Source organism: Kryptolebias marmoratus, linkage group LG5 (genome assembly GCF_001649575.2).
Source record: "Kryptolebias marmoratus isolate JLee-2015 linkage group LG5, ASM164957v2, whole genome shotgun sequence".
In the NCBI taxonomy this organism is placed as follows: domain Eukaryota; kingdom Metazoa; phylum Chordata; class Actinopteri; order Cyprinodontiformes; family Rivulidae; genus Kryptolebias; species Kryptolebias marmoratus.
This window is the reverse complement of record NC_051434.1, coordinates 17,384,121-17,402,422: the sequence shown is the minus strand read 5'-3', so window position 1 is coordinate 17,402,422 and position 18,302 is coordinate 17,384,121. Positions and strand designations below refer to the sequence as shown.

At 38.3% G+C, this 18,302-nt stretch overlaps 1 protein-coding gene across 1 annotated transcript; it reads left to right on the top strand.

Moving 5' to 3' along the window:
• The first annotated feature begins 10,467 nt into the window (after positions 1 to 10,467).
• On the top strand, positions 10,468 to 17,616 carry nrsn1l (neurensin 1-like). The gene is made up of 4 exons (XM_017421004.3): positions 10,468 to 10,571; positions 13,600 to 13,675; positions 14,661 to 14,813; positions 16,424 to 17,616. The coding sequence occupies exons 2-4, from the start codon at positions 13,616 to 13,618 to the stop codon at positions 16,835 to 16,837; spliced, it is 627 nt and encodes a 208-aa protein (XP_017276493.1). The 5' UTR covers positions 10,468 to 10,571; positions 13,600 to 13,615; the 3' UTR covers positions 16,838 to 17,616.
• Positions 17,617 to 18,302: the final 686 nt, after the last annotated feature.

Here is an 18,302-nt window from a genome sequence, read left to right as displayed (position 1 = left end):
CAACCTAATTCAAAACTGCTGCCACAGCTAATCAACCTCAGAGAACACAAAAATTGATAAAACTCACTATATTTTACATATATTGAACCCAAATTGGATGTGGTAGTAGCTGAGAGTCATTTCCAGCACATACTATGAGCGCTAACTGATCAGTTGACACCTGAGCTACCAGTGCTTGAACCTTGATGTGTAAGGTGGTGGGCGACATGCCTTTTTTCAAGGAACAATACTTCATTACTTTTCTTTCTTCATTTAATTTCTTAAGGCTTAGAGAAAAGAAAACATCCAAAAGTCATATGTATGTGTTTATTTCACACCAGATGATTATAAGCCCCATTAGCCTAGCCTTAGTTTGTTACTTTAGCACATCTGGTTAAAGCAATAAACCTATAGAGATAATTTATTGCACTTGGAAAACATGAATACAGATACTTTGAGCACCACTAGTGAGTCTATAGTTTATGTTTTCCCTACACCATTTCTTTTTTTTTTTCTATTTTTTTTGGTTGACAGCACTCAATAAATTGAAAGGAACACTGGAGACTCTGGCAGTGTTTCGCTCTTGGACTGCCCTTTCAGTTGTGTAAGGGAACAGTAATTGTAAACATAACTTTCCATTTGCAGCCCTTCACATGCACGATACCTACTTAGTCATTTAAAGAAAAATGACCAAAACTGCCATGAATTTTGCATTACACAGGTATTACAGCAGAAATACATTCCTGTTGGAAGTATTGGAAGACTGCACTGGATCTCGTTTCAGGATGTGTGCTTGCAAACAACCATAGAATTCTAAGTAAATAAATGATGGCAATGTAATGAAGTTAGTTAAGTTAAGTTAATGAAACAGCGTTTGCATGTATCACTATAGAATTTTTGAGACTGAAGTTTTCTAAATATAATAATAATCCACGTTGTCCTTAGCCATGCTCGGACCAGCTATTAGCTCCAACAATAAGGTCAGAAATGACTGTTGCCATTCTATTTACAAAAGATAAGCTATTAAATGTTCACAATCTATCTTCCTTAATGACACTGTTGCTTTAAGTTTTATAATGCCAGAGTTTTAATATGTAAATATGACTAAAATTACAACCACAGACAACATTTACAAGGTAAAAGTTAAGGTTTTGTTGGTTCAGGTATGGAAATGTGCATTGTCTTCAGTCCGAAGATGAGGGCGAGTCTAAGTGCTCGATGAGGAGAGTGAAGGAGGTTGATGAGGAAGATGATAGAAGAGAGTGAGCAGGCAGGTAAGGATACAGGTAAATATAAAGGCTGAGACTTACTGTAAATCAGAGGTAAGTGGTACATCTTGGTATACAAGAACGCTTTCAGATGTTTCAACAAGAAGCTCTGCAAGGAGAACACTAATTCAGGTAAAGGAGATTTTAAAAATGATAGAACATGAGAAGCCAAACTCACCAAAGTGGCTTAAATGTTAAAGAGCAGTGTTCCGAGTTAGCCTTTTTAACAGGTGCTTGTTTGAGAGGTAATGAGTTGTAGGTGTGAACATGTGATCCAGAGAGCAAACAGTGTCTGCTCACATACTCCATCTGGAAAAGGAGAATAATAGAAAGGACGTGTGGAGGAGAAGAGGTGGAAATGGGGAAAAGGGGAAAAAAGAGGTAACGGAAAGCCTGGAATCCTGACATTAGGAAAATAATAGACTGATAGACCAGGTAATGTCTGGACATATGTTAAATATAGGTTACTTAAGACAGAAAGACGTAGTCATCTCATAATAAATATGAAAACAAATGAATGCATATGGCTTTCCATGTGCATAGTTAAAAAAAAATTATGACAGGAGTGCTACAATCTACAACTGTAGGGGAAGCCCAAGAACAACAACAAAAAATGTCAGACTGTCTAGTGTTGCTTTAAATTTTTTCACTTTTTTTTTGGAAACTTCAAAAAACATAATTCTGGTGACAGTCTTGATTCTTTTTCATTGTTTAAAAGGTGTAGTTACTATACAAGGTGTAGTTACTATACAAGTTACTACGTGCTGAATTAAAAAAAGAAAGACTTTTCTTTCATGACAAACACAAAAACAATTATTTACGCATTAAAAAGCTTTTTTGAAAAGACGTTTATTGCTCTTTTTGAGCCAAAATGAGCAAAACAGTCATGCCAGCCACTATCAGCGCATTCAAACACATCGACACATTCACACACTCCTCTGCCTCTTCATCATGGGATGTGACACCTGACGGCCCATTAGTTCCTAAAGTACTATTCTATTCAACACGTTTTTCCCCTTATAGAATATTTAGACTGTGTGTTTCTCTCCGCTTGTCAACATGGAATGCATTATTCATGTTAATGTGCCATTATCTGACGCTTCGCATGATGTAACACAGCCATTCCCTGGGCTCACACCCACAAACGCTTCCAGTGACCTTCTGAACTGTGCGCTGCCATCGCCCTGCCAGAGGCACAGAACCGGCTCTCCTTCACATCCTATCAGCAGGAAAAGGAGTTTTGTGTTTTAACTGGGGCTTTATTGTCCAATTAAACCCTGCGCTCACACAAGCAATGGCCACGGTGGAGATAAGAGAAGGTTTGAAGGTGTTTGCCTGCTTTTAAAAAGAAGATAAAAAGCAGCACAGAGAGCTGAAACGCCTTTTAATTATGAAAAGGTATGCCGATATGTCCGATAGAGTTACGAGCCCCAACTTTACGTCTGAATGGAGGCGAGATACAACTCAAGAGAGAAAAGAATTTGAGTTACTAAGCATTTAGTGCAATTAAAAGATAACTCAAAGCCTCTGTTCACGTGGAATGGAATTAGATTATTAGTTCAGGTTTTAACAGTAGTAAGTCTTTTGTAAAACTACAAGGTTCACTTGTATTTGTGATCAAAAGAAGAAGAGAAATGGGAAGTATTTTAGGAAGCTTTGAAAAGGTACAGTGAGTTGCAAAAGTATTCACCGCCTCTTGGCATTCTCTCTGTTATGTTGCCTCACGGCTTGGATCTTTTATTGGATCTTTTAATTTACACATCAAAATTACTATTTTGAAGAAAAATATTTTTCATTGTAAAGCGAACAAGAATTAAAAAAAAAACAAACAGCACAAACATAACTATTCATCACCTTTTTATTGCAATTAAAGCAAATACTTTTGCAACCTCCTGTAGGCTTACAGAACTTAAAAATGAGTTGAAAGGTTTGCAAACAAAAAGATCTATATATGCAGCTGTGACTCAAGGTAACAAGTATGAGATTTGCTTGTTGGTCTGTTTACAGTTTATTGGTTTATTGCGCCTACACTAGAATGGCATTCAGCATTAGTCAGTTTTAGTATCTAGTGTTGCTTTGTAATAATAAAAAAAGTTTGTAATATTTCATTAAAACACAGTCAATATGGGATATTTATTCAAGAGACACAAATGATGTTTCATATGTCAAAACAATACAAAGTCATTATTCGTCAGTTTGGCAGCATGACATTTTGGATTTCCACTCAATTAGTTTATAGATTTTGTTGTTGATCTTTTTCCAAAAACCCATAAAGTTTACGTTGAATGCTCTATTAGTAAAAATGTCAATGCAAGATTAAAGCTTAACGTGTTGGTCAATAGTGCTGTTTTTCACCAAAGTTACATAAACCGGTTATATTTTCCATTGAGTTCTGCAGTCTGAGCTCACAGAAAGTGTCCCATTCTTGTGTACGTTGCAGTGCTGTGTTGTTGTTTTTTTTATTTGAACTGTAGTGGAGCGAGTCTCATCACTTCCTCCTTCTTCAAACGGCCACGCCCTCTTTTTGACAAACTGGACATACTGTATTAACATTGTTCTGCTTTAAAAGCTTTTGTGTTGCTTCTTCCACATCAGAAAAAAAAATGAGCAATTCTTTTTGTTTCTCTAAACGAAGCAGAACAACAAAAGGAAAGATTTGTGGCTTCAGCCTAAACACAGGGATGATGATGATGTAAACAGCGGCAGTGGTTTTACTCTGATGTTATGTATATGTCACAGATATGCAGTATATGTTCTGTGAAAGGCATCATTTATTCATACAAATACTAAAGTAGAAGGAGTCATTTTAAACCACACATCTCTATTTTTGAATACGATAAAAATGTCATCACATCCGAAGCTACTGGTTAACCCGTTTTGAAAGATGCTAGCTAGCCTGCTGAATTTCATGATTTAATTAGTCTATTTTTACTTCAACTCTTGAACTCTTTATTACATATTTATGAATGTTTTTACTACATAACGCTAGTGAATGTTGATTGGCAGTGACAATACTTGTCTGACAGACCATAATTTTAGGATACTATTGCTTTTTAGAAAACATGTCAGGAGTCACATTCAACCCCAGTCAAAGTGGAGGGGTTGTGTTCACCCAAAAAGGGGCGGGATTATTGCGCAACGAACATACAGAGGCTCCCATAATCAGAAATTACTGAAAAGTATATAATTATTTTCATATTTACCCATTCACAGGTTTTAGAGTGTAAGTATTTGACATTTTTCCCAGTGGCTTCTGGAAGGTGATTTGCTGCTATGTGCTGCGCTCATCATAGGTCCACAATGTGAATAACAAGGGTGCTTTTGGTTTATCTGGCTCCCTTGAGCTCAGAATAGGAACCTGGTCCTCTCTCAGCATGTTCCCGCTCTGTAACAAAGTGATCCATGCTTCAGTACAAATGACAGCCATTTGATACTGTTAATCCTTCACACTACATATTTCCTTCAGATCAAGCAGTAACTCGCCTGATGTGAAGCTGCTCTAGTGCCACACAGGCTCCTGTTGGACAGGTTCGGTCTTATCTAAGTCTCTGATGCCCCATTGGTGCATGAATGCAATCTAAAGCACGGACTAGACTCTTTAGAATGACTAATTCAGATTAGCTTTGAGGAGATATAGTAGAGTGCTGTATGAATGTGTGTGGATGGGTAAATGAGGGCATACTGTAGATTGTGTTGTAAAGCACTTTGAGTTGCCTGGTTGGCTACAAAGGCACTACATAAGTACAGTCCATTTACCATTCAAAATGAATATTTAAACAAACTGAGAGGGGTGACAGAGAAATGTCTACGTGTGTGAATGTCATTATGCCAAAAGTGTCTTCCAATTCATGCTGGAACAGCCGCCACCATCATGACCACCTCCAACAGGATTAGCCAGATGGAGAGAAGAAAACAGTGAATTTGCCGTCTCAGTCATCAAACCTAATGATTGGGCTTTTTTTTCTTTTTTTTGCCATTTCTATTTAACGAGCCAATAAATGAAAGGCTTTTCACAGCAACTTAACATGATGGCTTGGATGTTTCATGGAATTGACAGTGGTTTTACAGGCTGCCTTTGGATGGTGCTCTGGTTATTTTTAAGATACAAGACAAGCACAATGCATAATTTATCACACTGAAGAATAACCCTCCAAAGCCAGTGAATAAAGGAAGTAATAAGGGCAGCTGCAGGGCCTGCAGCTGAAATCACTGATAATGCTTTACAGCAGCTTTTAAATTGAGGAGATGGGGAGAAAAAAAAATCCTGTTTGCACATCATCTTAAAGGAAAGTGTAATTATCTATGAACCAATCAACACCTAGCACTCACTTCATGTGCCTGACCTTGCTGGACTCGTAACCATGGAAATTTTTCCTCTCCGCGGTGGAGCACAGCTTCGTTAAACAGAGACCTTTATGTTTGTGTGTGCGGAGATGAATGACACACGCAGCCAGTTTTTCATGTCTTTCTCTCACCAGGACACCCTGAAATATAGCCTCATCCTGCCCTTTATGACTTCTCATACTGTGTCCAAATAACAAATATGCAGGGATGAAAAAGCTCAGCCGCTCCACACAAAAGCACTCGCAGACTTTTTCTACCTTGCAGCAAATGTTATTTTCATGAGCTGATCGGATAAATATGTATAAGATGATTTTTTTTTTTTGGGTTGTTTGTTTTCCTTTTTATTTTTGGATTTGTTGTGACAGACTGCATAAACAATGCATCTTCTGGAAACAGTGAAATATTTACAGAACATGTATTAGTGTAGACTCGTCTGTGGTTGTGAGTGAGTGTGTGTTTTTTGTGAAGCAGAGAGTAAACGGTTGTTTTATTTAGCAACATTTCAGCTACGACGGGTACCTTGAAGTGTGGCAGCCTTTAAAGACAGCTACCTTTCACAGAGACAGCAATGCCTCTAAATTTGCATTCTCTGATCTTTTATCAGCCACTGACAGCTGGTTGAATGCGGCACCTAATTTAAGGACACACTACTGTCAAGATTTTCTTTTAAAGGACTAGCTCTGTCTGTTTGAACTGAGCTTTTAGGTAAAAGTTATAAATGATTCATATCTTACCTGTTGCAGATAGCTTCTAGAACAACTTGAGTTGGGAAGAAATAGAGATTATGTCCAACGGGACTGACGAGCTAACAGCTCGTCAGAACGGAGCTAAGAACAAAGCCTAAAATCAACTCCTGCCTTGAAGAACTCCTAATGGTTGTAAACGCTATTTTCTAAACATTTACATAGATGTCAATTTTGCTATATACAATTATTTACATAGAATTTTATGGTCGTTTACAAGCTCGAAAAGCAACAGCAGCAAAAACATGTAGAGGGCGTAACAGGTTTACGTCTGGCAAGAATTTCATAATATTTCTGACAAAATAACCATGTAATGCAAAATGTAGCTAGGGTAAAGTAATAGAGTTTACATAAACTGCTAAGAAATTTAGAAAACTGGAAAATCTATTTTAATACAGAAGTACTACATGTGAGCTAAAAACGTTCAGTCTTAATGAACTCTCTGTCAAAACAGATTGCTGTAACCATTAAAACTAGCTTCAGTCTTCAAGAATTTAGAGGTTAATGTGAATGCTATTAGCCTGTAGTTAACTTTAAATTGCATGATTAGTTCAGCAAAAATATTATAAAATTCCTATCAAATGTGACCCCTGCATGTTGCTACTGCAGCTGCCACTTATGCTTGTAAATAACTATAGAAATGCTCAACTAGAAGCACTCAAAGAGAACAAACCTTGGCCATAACATCAATAAAAAATAGTGCGATACGGATCATAATCTGGATCTCCATCAAACTTTAATCAGTTGTTTATTTTGTGACAACCACAACATGTCATCCATATATTTTCTTTATTAGTTTTTATGTAGTCTTGAGAGCAGACAGGCAAACAAAGAAATATGACTGAAAATATAACCTCCTTGGCAGAGATAACAAAAGGGTCTGCTGGAGCATAGACAAGGTTTTAACAAAGGAGTCATCTGTGACCTTTGACCTTTGGTCCCATGACGTTGAAATCAACAGGCATCATCTTTGACCCATGAGGTGTCCTGCTGTGCAGTTTAACATTCCTACATTACACGGCTGCAGAGTTAGATCACAGGATCGCCTGTGACCTTGACTTTTGACCTTGATATTTGACTGGATCACCACCAAAGTTGAATCATTTGTTCCTTGTACCATGCATGACGTTTCATAAAAGTTTCATGAAAAGCAGTTCATAACATTTTGCGTAATCTTGTACACAGACAAACAGCTGTTTGAAGTTGGCAGCAATCCACTTTGAGTTTAGCTGCGTTTAGACTAGCTTTTAGCTAGTTTAGGGTTGTGCAAAAATTACCTTGAAAAATGGTGGGAGAACTTGGCACACTGACATTGTGCTGAGCATAAACAAAACATTTGCATTTTTTTAAATGATCTCTATAGCTGAATTTAGTCATAGTTTGTAAAATCCATTGCTTCCAAGTGCTGTTTTGAAAATTTGAACTGTCAGAAAAGACCCGAAAGGGACACCAGAACACAGTACCCAAACACTGGTTAGCAGCTTTAGAATTTGCCAAAGTAACTATTTAATGCAAAAGCTCGCCTTCCTTCAAACCTTCCAATTTGTCTGCTTAAGTTTTAAAAGAATTAATATGCCCCCACTTATTCATCCCCCTCACCACTCACAGCAATCAAACTGTTCAGTGTAGAGGGCTGTAAAATGTATTTCCAACATAAAATGGGGTGTTTTTTTACATGTTATCATTGGGGACTTATTTACTCTCTGAACTACTCCCCAGCGGACATTAAAAAGACTTCAGCTTTTAAAACTGTTAGCAGAGAATTCCCGCCCTGATTCAGCTTCTTATTGAGAATCGTTGTTTACTTCCTAAATTAGGTTTTTAATAAAGGCAGAAGGTAAAAATGTTTGGGGTTTTTTCTGCTGGACTTTTTCCAGATCTCATTCTGTCCTGGTGATAAGAGAAGTGAAGGAGAATGTGTGTATGTTAAAAGCCCTCCCGAGTGTCTCATTCATTGAGCCCAAGGCTGTTCGCTCATAATTGTAGACTTGTTGACTGAATGTGAAGATGTTTTTCAAATAGAAATGTCAAAATATTGAACCGGGCACAATGCAGTTAATAGAAGTATACAGAAAAAGGAGAGTAATTCACAATACAAAAACATCACACTACACTGGCTGTAATGATCTTCAGAGATGGAGGGTTTTTTCCAATTCTTTTTATACTGATTTTAAAATGTGGCTCAGAGTCATTCTACAGTGAAGGCCAGTATGAAACATACACAAATATGACCCTGATAACTAAAAGCCTTCTATCTGAAAACATACATATGTGTTTACCTGTGGCCAAACCCTTTAAAACACAAAATTAATAATGTATTCTTAAATTGATGTTTTTAGCACTTTCTAACAAATAAAATTAGCTCTGTAACTAAGAATACCAAATTCTGAATCCCATTACGTCCCATACTTCCTCCACACACATCTACTTGTGTGCAACAGTAAAAGTTTGTCTTTTTTTATTATTATTTCTAAATTCTCCATGTTTTCTCTGTTGTGGATGGGGCAGGACTGCAGGCAAGCCAGACCAATTCTCCTCTTCCTCAGCTATGACTTTGTAATGACTGCAGAATGTAATTTTACATTGTCTGATTGGAAAACACAAGGATATTCCTGGAAAAAATGCAGTCTTGAAGGCAGCACATGTTGCTCCTAAATATGATTTGTTGTCATCAGAATGTTAAAGGGGACCTATTACGCTTTCTTGAATAAGTCAGGATAGGTCTGTGGGCTGTACAAAACATGCTCATTACATTTAAAACACAAAATCATCCTCAGATATTGAGATTTCACCTGATCAGTTCTGCCTGTTTTGAGCGGTTTTAGGGCTACGTCACCATTGTGCAAATAAGCTGCTGTTGGCCACGCCCCCCAACTCAGTGTCCGATCTCAAAACATAAAAACTCTGAAGGATTAAATGCTGCGGATCTGACACACATTGCTATTGTTAATAATTCACAAAAATAAATTAAGGCCAGGATCAAACCGGCCTTATCCCGGCTCGGATCATTCAGCAGGTCCAAACCAAAAAGTGTCTGGACGGCCACCTGGTAGAGGTGAGCTGTTTAAACTATAACTTTCTTTGGCAATATTGTGGGGACATTGCCATCAAAAATAAAATGAAGCCACACAGCTCTGTTCTCCATGACTGGGAGAACATGCATGGACACGTTCTTTATTGCAGCCGACAACAAAACATTTTCCTTTTACAGCAGACATTGTTCAGCAGTAAAACCAGCAGAACAAACGTGACGGTCTTCCTGTAATGAAATGGGTGGAGCTCCACTTGGGTTGCTAGATGTGGGGCTGGGCTTGGGGTTGCTAGGTAACAGTGATTGTGACGCAACAATCCTGAGGTTTTTGTAACATGTCGTTTTGCAGACACCAGAAAACATTTACTTATTGTCAAAAAAACAGCTGGGTGTTTGTTTGTTTTTTTGTTGTTGTTGTTTTTCAGCTTGGACTGTTTCTAGAAGCAGTACATACCCAAATGGAAGTACAAAAACATGCAAAAAGTGAATTTTGCATAATAGATCCCCTTTAATGAACTTTGTCAAGTGTGCTGTTATTACTAAGTCTTATATATATATAAAAAACTGTTGTTTTTTTACTTTTAAAAAATTTTGTCACAGCCATCACACAGTGACCTCTCCTGAAAATGTGACTCTTTGCTTTTAAGCTGTGCTTCAACTTTTAAGACTACAGAGTTTGTTGTAATTCATTTTGATGCAGTTTTATTTTTTGTGATCAGGAGTTTAATATCTTGTTATCTCAAAATAACCAATCTAGTCCTATTTTATTATCCAAAGGAAACAAGAGCAGGTGTTTATGAGTTCCTGTGAGGGCAATCTTAGTGCATAATAAGAGATACAGAGATGATGATGTTCTAGCTTGGATGTCAGCTGCATTGACAAGATTTGTGCCAGATGTTGGAAAAAGCAGGACATTCCGATGGGAAACGGGGTGCTGAGACAAGGGCAGAGAGAAATTAACACTGTTAGAAATACATCCAACACGTTGTGATAAACTAAGAAATGTTTTTATATTTTGTAGTTTGACAAACAGTGCGACAACAGACCATTTATGGAGTTCCTTATTTTTGTTTCCGCCCTCCCTTCGTCTTGCGCATGCTCAGTGCCTTCCCTCAGCGAATTAAGATCTGCGGCAGCGGCGGAGCTCAACCGGTCCGACGACACATGGATCCCCAGTAAGAAAAGCGAGCGCTCCGGCCAGGAGGGGTAAGAGACCGAGTCCGGACTGCCTCTAAAGCCTGTTAGAAGGAAGATATGACCAAAAAATAAAGAGAGAGAGAGAGGAGTGTGAATGTTCCGCTGTGACTCGGTGTGTGTCCAGCAGCAGCAGCAGCAGCGGTCAGTTTGTGTCACCGCGGAGGGAACATGATCACACACTGCTGGTTTCTGTCTGTTCACACAAAGAGGAGCAACAAAAACAACAGTTTTTTCCCCTCATTGGTAGCTGATAGCGAATATACAACCTGCTTTTGATGTGGGCTAAATAAATAGCCCGGTTGCATTTTCTAAAATGTTTTCAGTTTCAGTGATATAGAGGAATAAATGACAGACTTTGTGAGTTTTACTGGTTTTACTGGGAGATTTAGCCAAACTGGGAGCCAGCAGGGGAAGCTGGAGTGAACTTACAGCACCACGGAGAGATCCCTGGTTGGCTTGAACAAGATCAGAGAAATACCGATGTTTTATGAGCAAATACATGAGTCATAATTTCTAAAAAAAACAAACAAACAAACAAACAACTGTCCTATATAAATTCACCAAAGGCATTGTGTCAATTTAATCTGAAATGTTAATTTTCACAATAAATATTCATAACTGGGTTGGAATTTGGTCAGGAAATGTCAAAGTTATTGGATACAAATAGTGACCAAGTTGGTTTCTCTGTTTTTGTATGGCTACATTAGTCTGACATTCTTTAGACTGTTTGTGTTGCAGAGCACTGGCTGCTTTAAAAGTTAACCCATGTAAACAATAATAGTGCAGAATGGTCCAATACTGTAGCATCAGTGGTAAACTCCAAATGCTAGGTTAAAAGTTAAACTCCCATCTTTTCCTTTTTTTTTTTTTTTTCATTTTCACTTTCAGCTCAGGTCCTCTACCAGAGGCCTGGGAGCTTCAGGGTTCTGCTCAGTATCTTAGCTGTTCCTAGGACTGCACTCTTCTGGACAGAGATCTCTGAGGTTGTTTCTGGGATCTGTTGGAACCACTCTTCCAGTTTGGGGGTCACAGAACCGAGTGCTCCGATGACCACTGGTACCACTGAGGCCTTGACTCTTCACAACTTCTCTATTTCCTCTTTCAGTCCTTGGTGTTTCTCCAGCTTCTCGTGCTCCTTCTTCCTGATGTTACAGTCTCCTGGGACTGCTACATCTATCGCCACTGCTTTTCACTGTAAAAACAGTGAAATATAAATTGATGACAAGATAAATGTAATCAAGCACCTTTTTTCCTTCCTGTTCTGCTTTGTTATAAAAAGAGCTGAGATTTTTAATAATTTCACATATGAGTCTATAAACCTGCCCTCTCTAAAAGCCAAACACAGCAGTGGATAGATTATAAATGAAGATTGCAAGTGAAGATTTTAGGTTTTGTGTGTTTCAAACATTATTTTGTTTTTCTCCCCATTTCAAATGATTGTTTCTAAACAATCATTTGAGAAAAACAAAATAATGTGTCATTAACACGAGTAAGTTTGTGTGCTATAGGATTTCAAAGCCATATCCTTGTGAAAATGGAGCTTGGAGTCTGATATCAGGTTTCAGAGCTTAATCAAACATCAGGCTCAAAGAGTTTTATTTGAAGGCATTTCTACATTTGGATCAGTGATGAATAAGATACTTGGACCTAAGTCATAAAAGGATCAGTACAATCAGTTCCCATTGTATTTTAAAAGGACTGTATTAGTGCCAGCTGACACAAAAGGTTAGCTATAAATTGGTTTTCTCACTTTGTTTATTGCGGATTTGTTTTATATTCTGAGTTTGTGGGTTTACAAATGAGCTTCACTGTGTAAAGAGCAAAGAGTGGAGCATGTCAGGTTCATTAAGGTTGGGCAGACTCTCATTCCCGAGAACAACAGCTCCTAAGTAAAATGGTTTGAAATCCTAAACTGTGTAGCTTTTCAATCACAGATTTTGTGATTGGGGGGATTTTGTTGTTGTAGGTGACGAAAACTTAACTATTTTTGAAGCTTAACACTAGAGACAAAACTTTACATGTCTGAATTATGGTTGTATTTGCATGTCAGAGTTGCAGAGGTCAAAGTTAACAAAAATTCACTGAAATAAAGTGATTCGGACCTCTTTGTGCTCATTTTTTTAAACTGTGTTTAAAAATATATACTTCAAAATTGAGATCTGTGAGTCAAAATTGACTCAGTGAGATAAAAAAACCAAATCGCAGCATATTAGTGGAACAGTTTAACCTATTTAAAATTGTATGTTTTCATTTTTACTTAGAAGACCCCTAAAAAAATAGTTATTAAATAAAATTCTCTCTTTACATTAGTTGTCTTCATTACGAGTCTTCTTCAGAGCAGGAAAAATCTAAAGTATTGGACAGATTTGGGAGTTCGTTCATGGTTTAGAAGTTGGCAGCAAAGTGAATAAAATATTAAAGACCTTGCATTCCTTAAAGGAATGCATATCACATCTTTTAACGCTCAAAGTATGTGTTGTGAATGACTCCAAGCTTCTACCTCGCCGAATTGTAGCTCAATGTCTGTGAAATTGACTGAGTTATAGCCAGTTTTGTGTTTTCTAATGATGGTTAGCTTTTTGGGGGTTTTTTGGTCATCATTATTTTAAGCCTTAGGACAAAAGTGTGTTTACAGCTTAGAAGAACTGCATGGAGGCAAAGAATGAAACAATCAAACAGCCTCTTTTAGAGTTCAAACTGATGGACATGAAACAGTGTACATGCAAATGTGTGTGACTCATGTGTGGGCGGTGTGAGAGCCACCTCAGGGCCTCGGTAGCTGTCAGTTGTTTTCAGGCAGCAGCCGGGGATGAATGAATACACGGGTCAAGATTCGTGACGGGGATTTGATTGTGGGAAATCCATATTTAGCCAAGAAATAACAGTTGTGTTACCAGTCAAGAATCTGGGATGTTCATAATTATGGCACAGAAGGCAGCTGGTTGAAGGTTCTATCCAAGCACATGGGATTACCAAAAACCTGGTTTACACCAGCATATACAGCTACTTACAGGATGTGTTTGTATTTCTACTGTAGGTGCAAGAGGTGTGCAATGGCTCTTTGCTCTGAGGTTTGTGCTTCAGGCTCAGGAGGAGACTCCTCTGGCAGCGAGGTGAGTTTCAGGTTGAATGGAAGATTGACCCAAATGAACAACATTTGTGTTATCTTCTGGAACAAACGTAAGAGTATTTCAAAGTGTACTAACCATTAAACAAGTTGCTAAAACTATAAAATGAACACAACGAAAGCTAAGGCACTGCTATTGGTTCCCTTCATTATTATTTGGTTGCAGAACCTCTAGAAGAAACAATTTAAACAAACCATTCTTTGTGCTGTTTCATTTATGTTTCGGGATGATGTCCTGCTCTGAGGACAAAGACTTTGTCCCCAACCTGTAAAGCCCACATTTTGTAGTAAATTCTTGCCCTTTATAGTAAATTCAGTGTGCAGTGTGTAGTACAAATATGCATGTAGTTATATAGTATCTATCCAATAAAAGCCTGTATAATAGACCGACCAAAGAGTTTTTAGTTGGCTTTGATTTTATTAAACACTTAGTTAAACTCCAACTACTTTAAAAAATATATATTCTGAAAGAAAACTATCGTAAAGTAAAGTTTTGGGTCGTAATCACGACAGCCATGTTGATACTCTGCATGCACGGCAGTTACATCTGAGTTTTATAAATGTATCCTGTGCTCACCAATGTTCAGTGGACTCACACATGCACAGCTCATTTTCTGCAGACACCCCGTTCTGACAGTAACTCCCAAATTTTAGTGTAGTTTGCATCAATGGACTACATCAATGGAGGATCAACTCAGTTAGAAATTATGTGACCTGGAAGCTCATTCAGCTTATATCAGTTTTGATGAAAACATGTTTTTTTAATTTAACTATTAAGAGTTTATTTTGGATATTAATCTTTGTTTTAACTGCTCTTATTGTTACTTTAACCCTCCTGTCGCCTATGGGTCAAATGGACCTGAAGTTACAGTTTTTCTTTCAGTGACGAGGGCTTCAGAAGTGTTAAAAACAGGTGGAACTTTTGTTTTTCTTGTGTAATTTGGTTTACTTTAATCACCTCGTCATTCTAGGGGGGGTCCAGCTGTCTTCAGTTTGGGGTTCGTTCCTATCTGCATCACTTCTACGAGGAATGCTCGTCCTCCATGTGGGACAGAGACCCGGAGAATCGGGGGTTCATTCAGAGCCAGAGGTCGGCCCTGTGGTGGAACTCAGCAGTCTGGAAGGTAAAGTTAATAAACGCCACACACATCGACAGTAAGGCAATGCGTCAATCGCGCAATTGTTACGAAAAGCTCCAACGGGATAAGTCAGATGTCTATCAGAGGTACATTTAGCTCACCTGCCTTAGAGAATGATGATGATTTGAGAAAAGCAGGATTTATTAGTGCTCCTTTTAATTTCTTAGTTATTATTACTTGCCACCTTTTGACCACAACTAGTATTGAAGATATCGAAGAGTCATCGGAGCATAGTTACATGGTGGTGAATTTAAATTTCTTGAAATATATCGGCAGTGTTGTGAACCCCGAAGTGCTCCTTTGGCTTTCTTCTCACCCATCTTTGCATTGATGAAGCATATCTCTTATTATTTGTAGTTTTTTTAGTGTCTGAATCAATATTTGAACTTTGCAGTGGTCTCAGTGCTCCCTTAAAGATTTCTCCACGACTGAATTGGCTATTGTTCACTACATTCAGTTTAATGTGGCAAACCAGGTGCAAACTGTGTTTGTAGAATCTCCGTTTCAAATGTTACAAAGGTGAGGATATGCTGCCACGTTTGTTGATATTTGTGAATGGCTTCAGCAATTTCATCTGCTCACTAAACTACATGTTTGGGTTGTACACACAGATGGATCGAGACCATCCAATTATTCTTGAATATCTTCGCTACTAGTTGTGGTAAAAAATAGTTGTGAAATAATAACTAAAAAGTAAGCAAGAGCGCTAACATTTACTGCTTTTCTCAAAACATCATCACGCTCGATGGCGCCTTCGAGTTGAACATACGAACCTCTGACCTGATCTCATTGGTGCATTATAGGTCTAAGAGCCAGGGCTATTTTGACTTAAAGAAATTAAAGCATCACACATTCAAGTTAGATGATTGGATGAATATACTAACCATCAGCGATTGGAGCCTTTCAATTGTCGTTTATTTTTTAAGGGCAATTTTTCCCACTTTGTTTTAGCTAGTTTAATTTTGCCTTTCAAGAGTTTTGACCTGTAAATAAAGGTACCATTCAAATCAAACACGCCCTGATCATATCAGGTTCAATAAACCTTATCTGTTTCCAGCCAGAAAAGTTTCTTAGTTTCTGTCAGGTGTCGATCCAGTCTGATGTTAGATAGCACTGTTGTTTAAATAGTCAGCAAAGATCTGTGCATATTACCTGTTTAAATTTATAATTTATCATAATCAAAATGACAAGATACAGTATTTGTTTTTGTTTAGATTTGTTCTTTTATTGTCCTGAAGACGTCCGCAGACAAAGCTGTGTTGCATCTGTGACCTGTGGTGTTCCCTGCTGGTTGGTTTCACCTGCCAGCGATGAACTTCACCGGCGTAATAAATTGCGCACGCTGCACTGTGCATTTTAACCTGTCGCTGTATGATGAACTACAGCCAGTGGGGCAGTGCCGGTGGTATTTGCAAAGCCGAGGGGATTCCGTCCAGGCCCCCTGCATGCTTTGCTGTGTTTCGCTTTCTGCAATACAAACAACAGTGTGACCTTTCTTAATAAGAAGTACAGCCCCATGCTGGCAGTACTACCTAAATAAAAACAACCAAGTCTGCAAAAATGTTTTCTTTTTTTGTCTTCCTCCCTGACTGCAGGTGTCCTTGGCTCTGGGTCTTCTGGTTCTGACTGCAGGCATCGTGTCTATCTCAGTCAGGTACTCCACCCCCCACAAAATTGAGTCTTTCGGAGAAGGAGACCTGTTCTTTGTGGACACCCAGGCCATCAGCTTTAACAGGGCGCTGTACCTCAGCTTTGCCGCCGGGATCGGCCTGTCCTGCCTCGGCTCTGCGCTGGTGGTGATGGGGGTGGTTGTGTGGATCCTCCCCAGGACCAACTTGAAAGAGAAGCTGTTCCACGGGTCGAGGGAAGGGGAGCGGAGAGGAGAGCAGGGGTCAAAGTTGAGGGGATTCAAGGATGTGGGGGATGTGATTACTAAGGCGCCAGGTACAGAGGACAGGAAGATTCCCTTTACTCTGTCAAAGGTGAAAAATGTGCAGCCCCCTTCTTAGAAAATACACCACTGTCCTACAGGTTGAACAGGCTTGTGACCTTGTTTACATGGTCTCCCCATTGTCTGTGATCTGTTTTTGTTCTGTGACCTGAATATTATCCAGACCCAAAACAGCAGCAAAGTACTTTAACCCATTGTGACCTGATGGAACATGTTTTTGCTTTTTACCTTTTAGGCTTGATGCAACATCTGTGTTGAATCAAGAGACAAAGAATACCCAAAGGATTATGCTTTCTGAAATATTAATAAACATGAGAGGAAAAATGACTAATATAGACTACTGGAAGCTAAATGTCTTATCTGTTTCTAGCTTCAGTATTATGATTTTTTTTTTTTTTGGAGGCTAAAAATGGATTCTGAAAGATTTTTGTTTTACAAAACCTTGGGTCGTAATGGTAAAGTGAGCTAAAGAATCAATATTTAAACAGAGGATCTGGATTCCTTTCAATACATACAAATTAAATTGCATAAATGAGGCTTGAACAAATCACTCAGTGACCTAGAAGGTCTCAATTTTATGCCCGACTGTGCATCATAGAGACATAGTTGTTGACCATAGACTGTGTTTGTTTAGTGCACTAGAGCTATGTTTGAAGGATACGCAGAGCAACGTCTCATTGGGAGGAAATGTAATGAATGATCAAACAGAATTTACAGGAATGGTAAAATGTAAATAAACTTTCCGTTAATTGTAAGGTTTTATGCATCAGGACATAATAGAAAATCATGTGCTTTGACCAAGTTTTACAATTCATTAAAGCAACAACATACAACAAATTGGTGTCATCATTTATTTAACAAGAACTAAGTCAGTTGTCTTCTGCTTGACCTTAAAAGTATTTTATATTTTTCACTCACCGCCATGAAAGTCAGGCCATCATAAAATAGCCTACATCTTTATGTGTGGCTTTGTTTGCCTGTCTGTTAGCAAAATATCTCATGAACTTGTGAAAGAACTTCAATGAAAAAAAAAGTAACGTTTGAAGTCAACAAAAATGGCTACTATTCAGTCAGTTTTGCTGAAATTGAGCTAATATTTTGTGTGGTAGTAGCTGAGAATTTTCCCCAACACATACTTTGAGCCCTAACAGAGGAAGCAAAATTTATGTTTAAAATTTTGGCATTAAAGGCGGTGGTGATATGCATTTCCTGAAGGAAATCAACTTTAGAGTTGTAGATGTATTTGGGTACTTTCTTCTTTATTTAATCAGGTTCAGGTCTTGACCTTGATTCTTTTATCTAATCAGTGATTCTGTTGTCGTGCTTGGTACCAGTTTTTGTTGCATGACACAATTTTAGCCTCACATTTGACTACAATCCCTAACGTAATCAAGCCCAAATCATGACACTACAACCACTGTGCTTAACTATTGGCATTAAGTATTTGTAATGATATTCCGGGTTTGATCTTCACTAAAATGTGCAGCTGTGTATTATGGTAAAACAAATCCCCCATTTGGGAA

Bases quoted from the DNA above. Each gene is read 5' to 3' on its own strand.
- nrsn1l (XM_017421004.3), top strand. From the start codon at position 13,616: ATGGCTCTTTGCTCTGAGGTTTGTGCTTCAGGCTCAGGAGGAGACTCC. The intron at 13,676-14,660 runs GTGAGTTTCAGG...TCGTCATTCTAG, and splicing joins GAGACTCCTCTGGCAGCGAG to GGGGGGTCCAGCTGTCTTCA. The intron at 14,814-16,423 runs GTAAAGTTAATA...CCCTGACTGCAG, and splicing joins GGAACTCAGCAGTCTGGAAG to GTGTCCTTGGCTCTGGGTCT.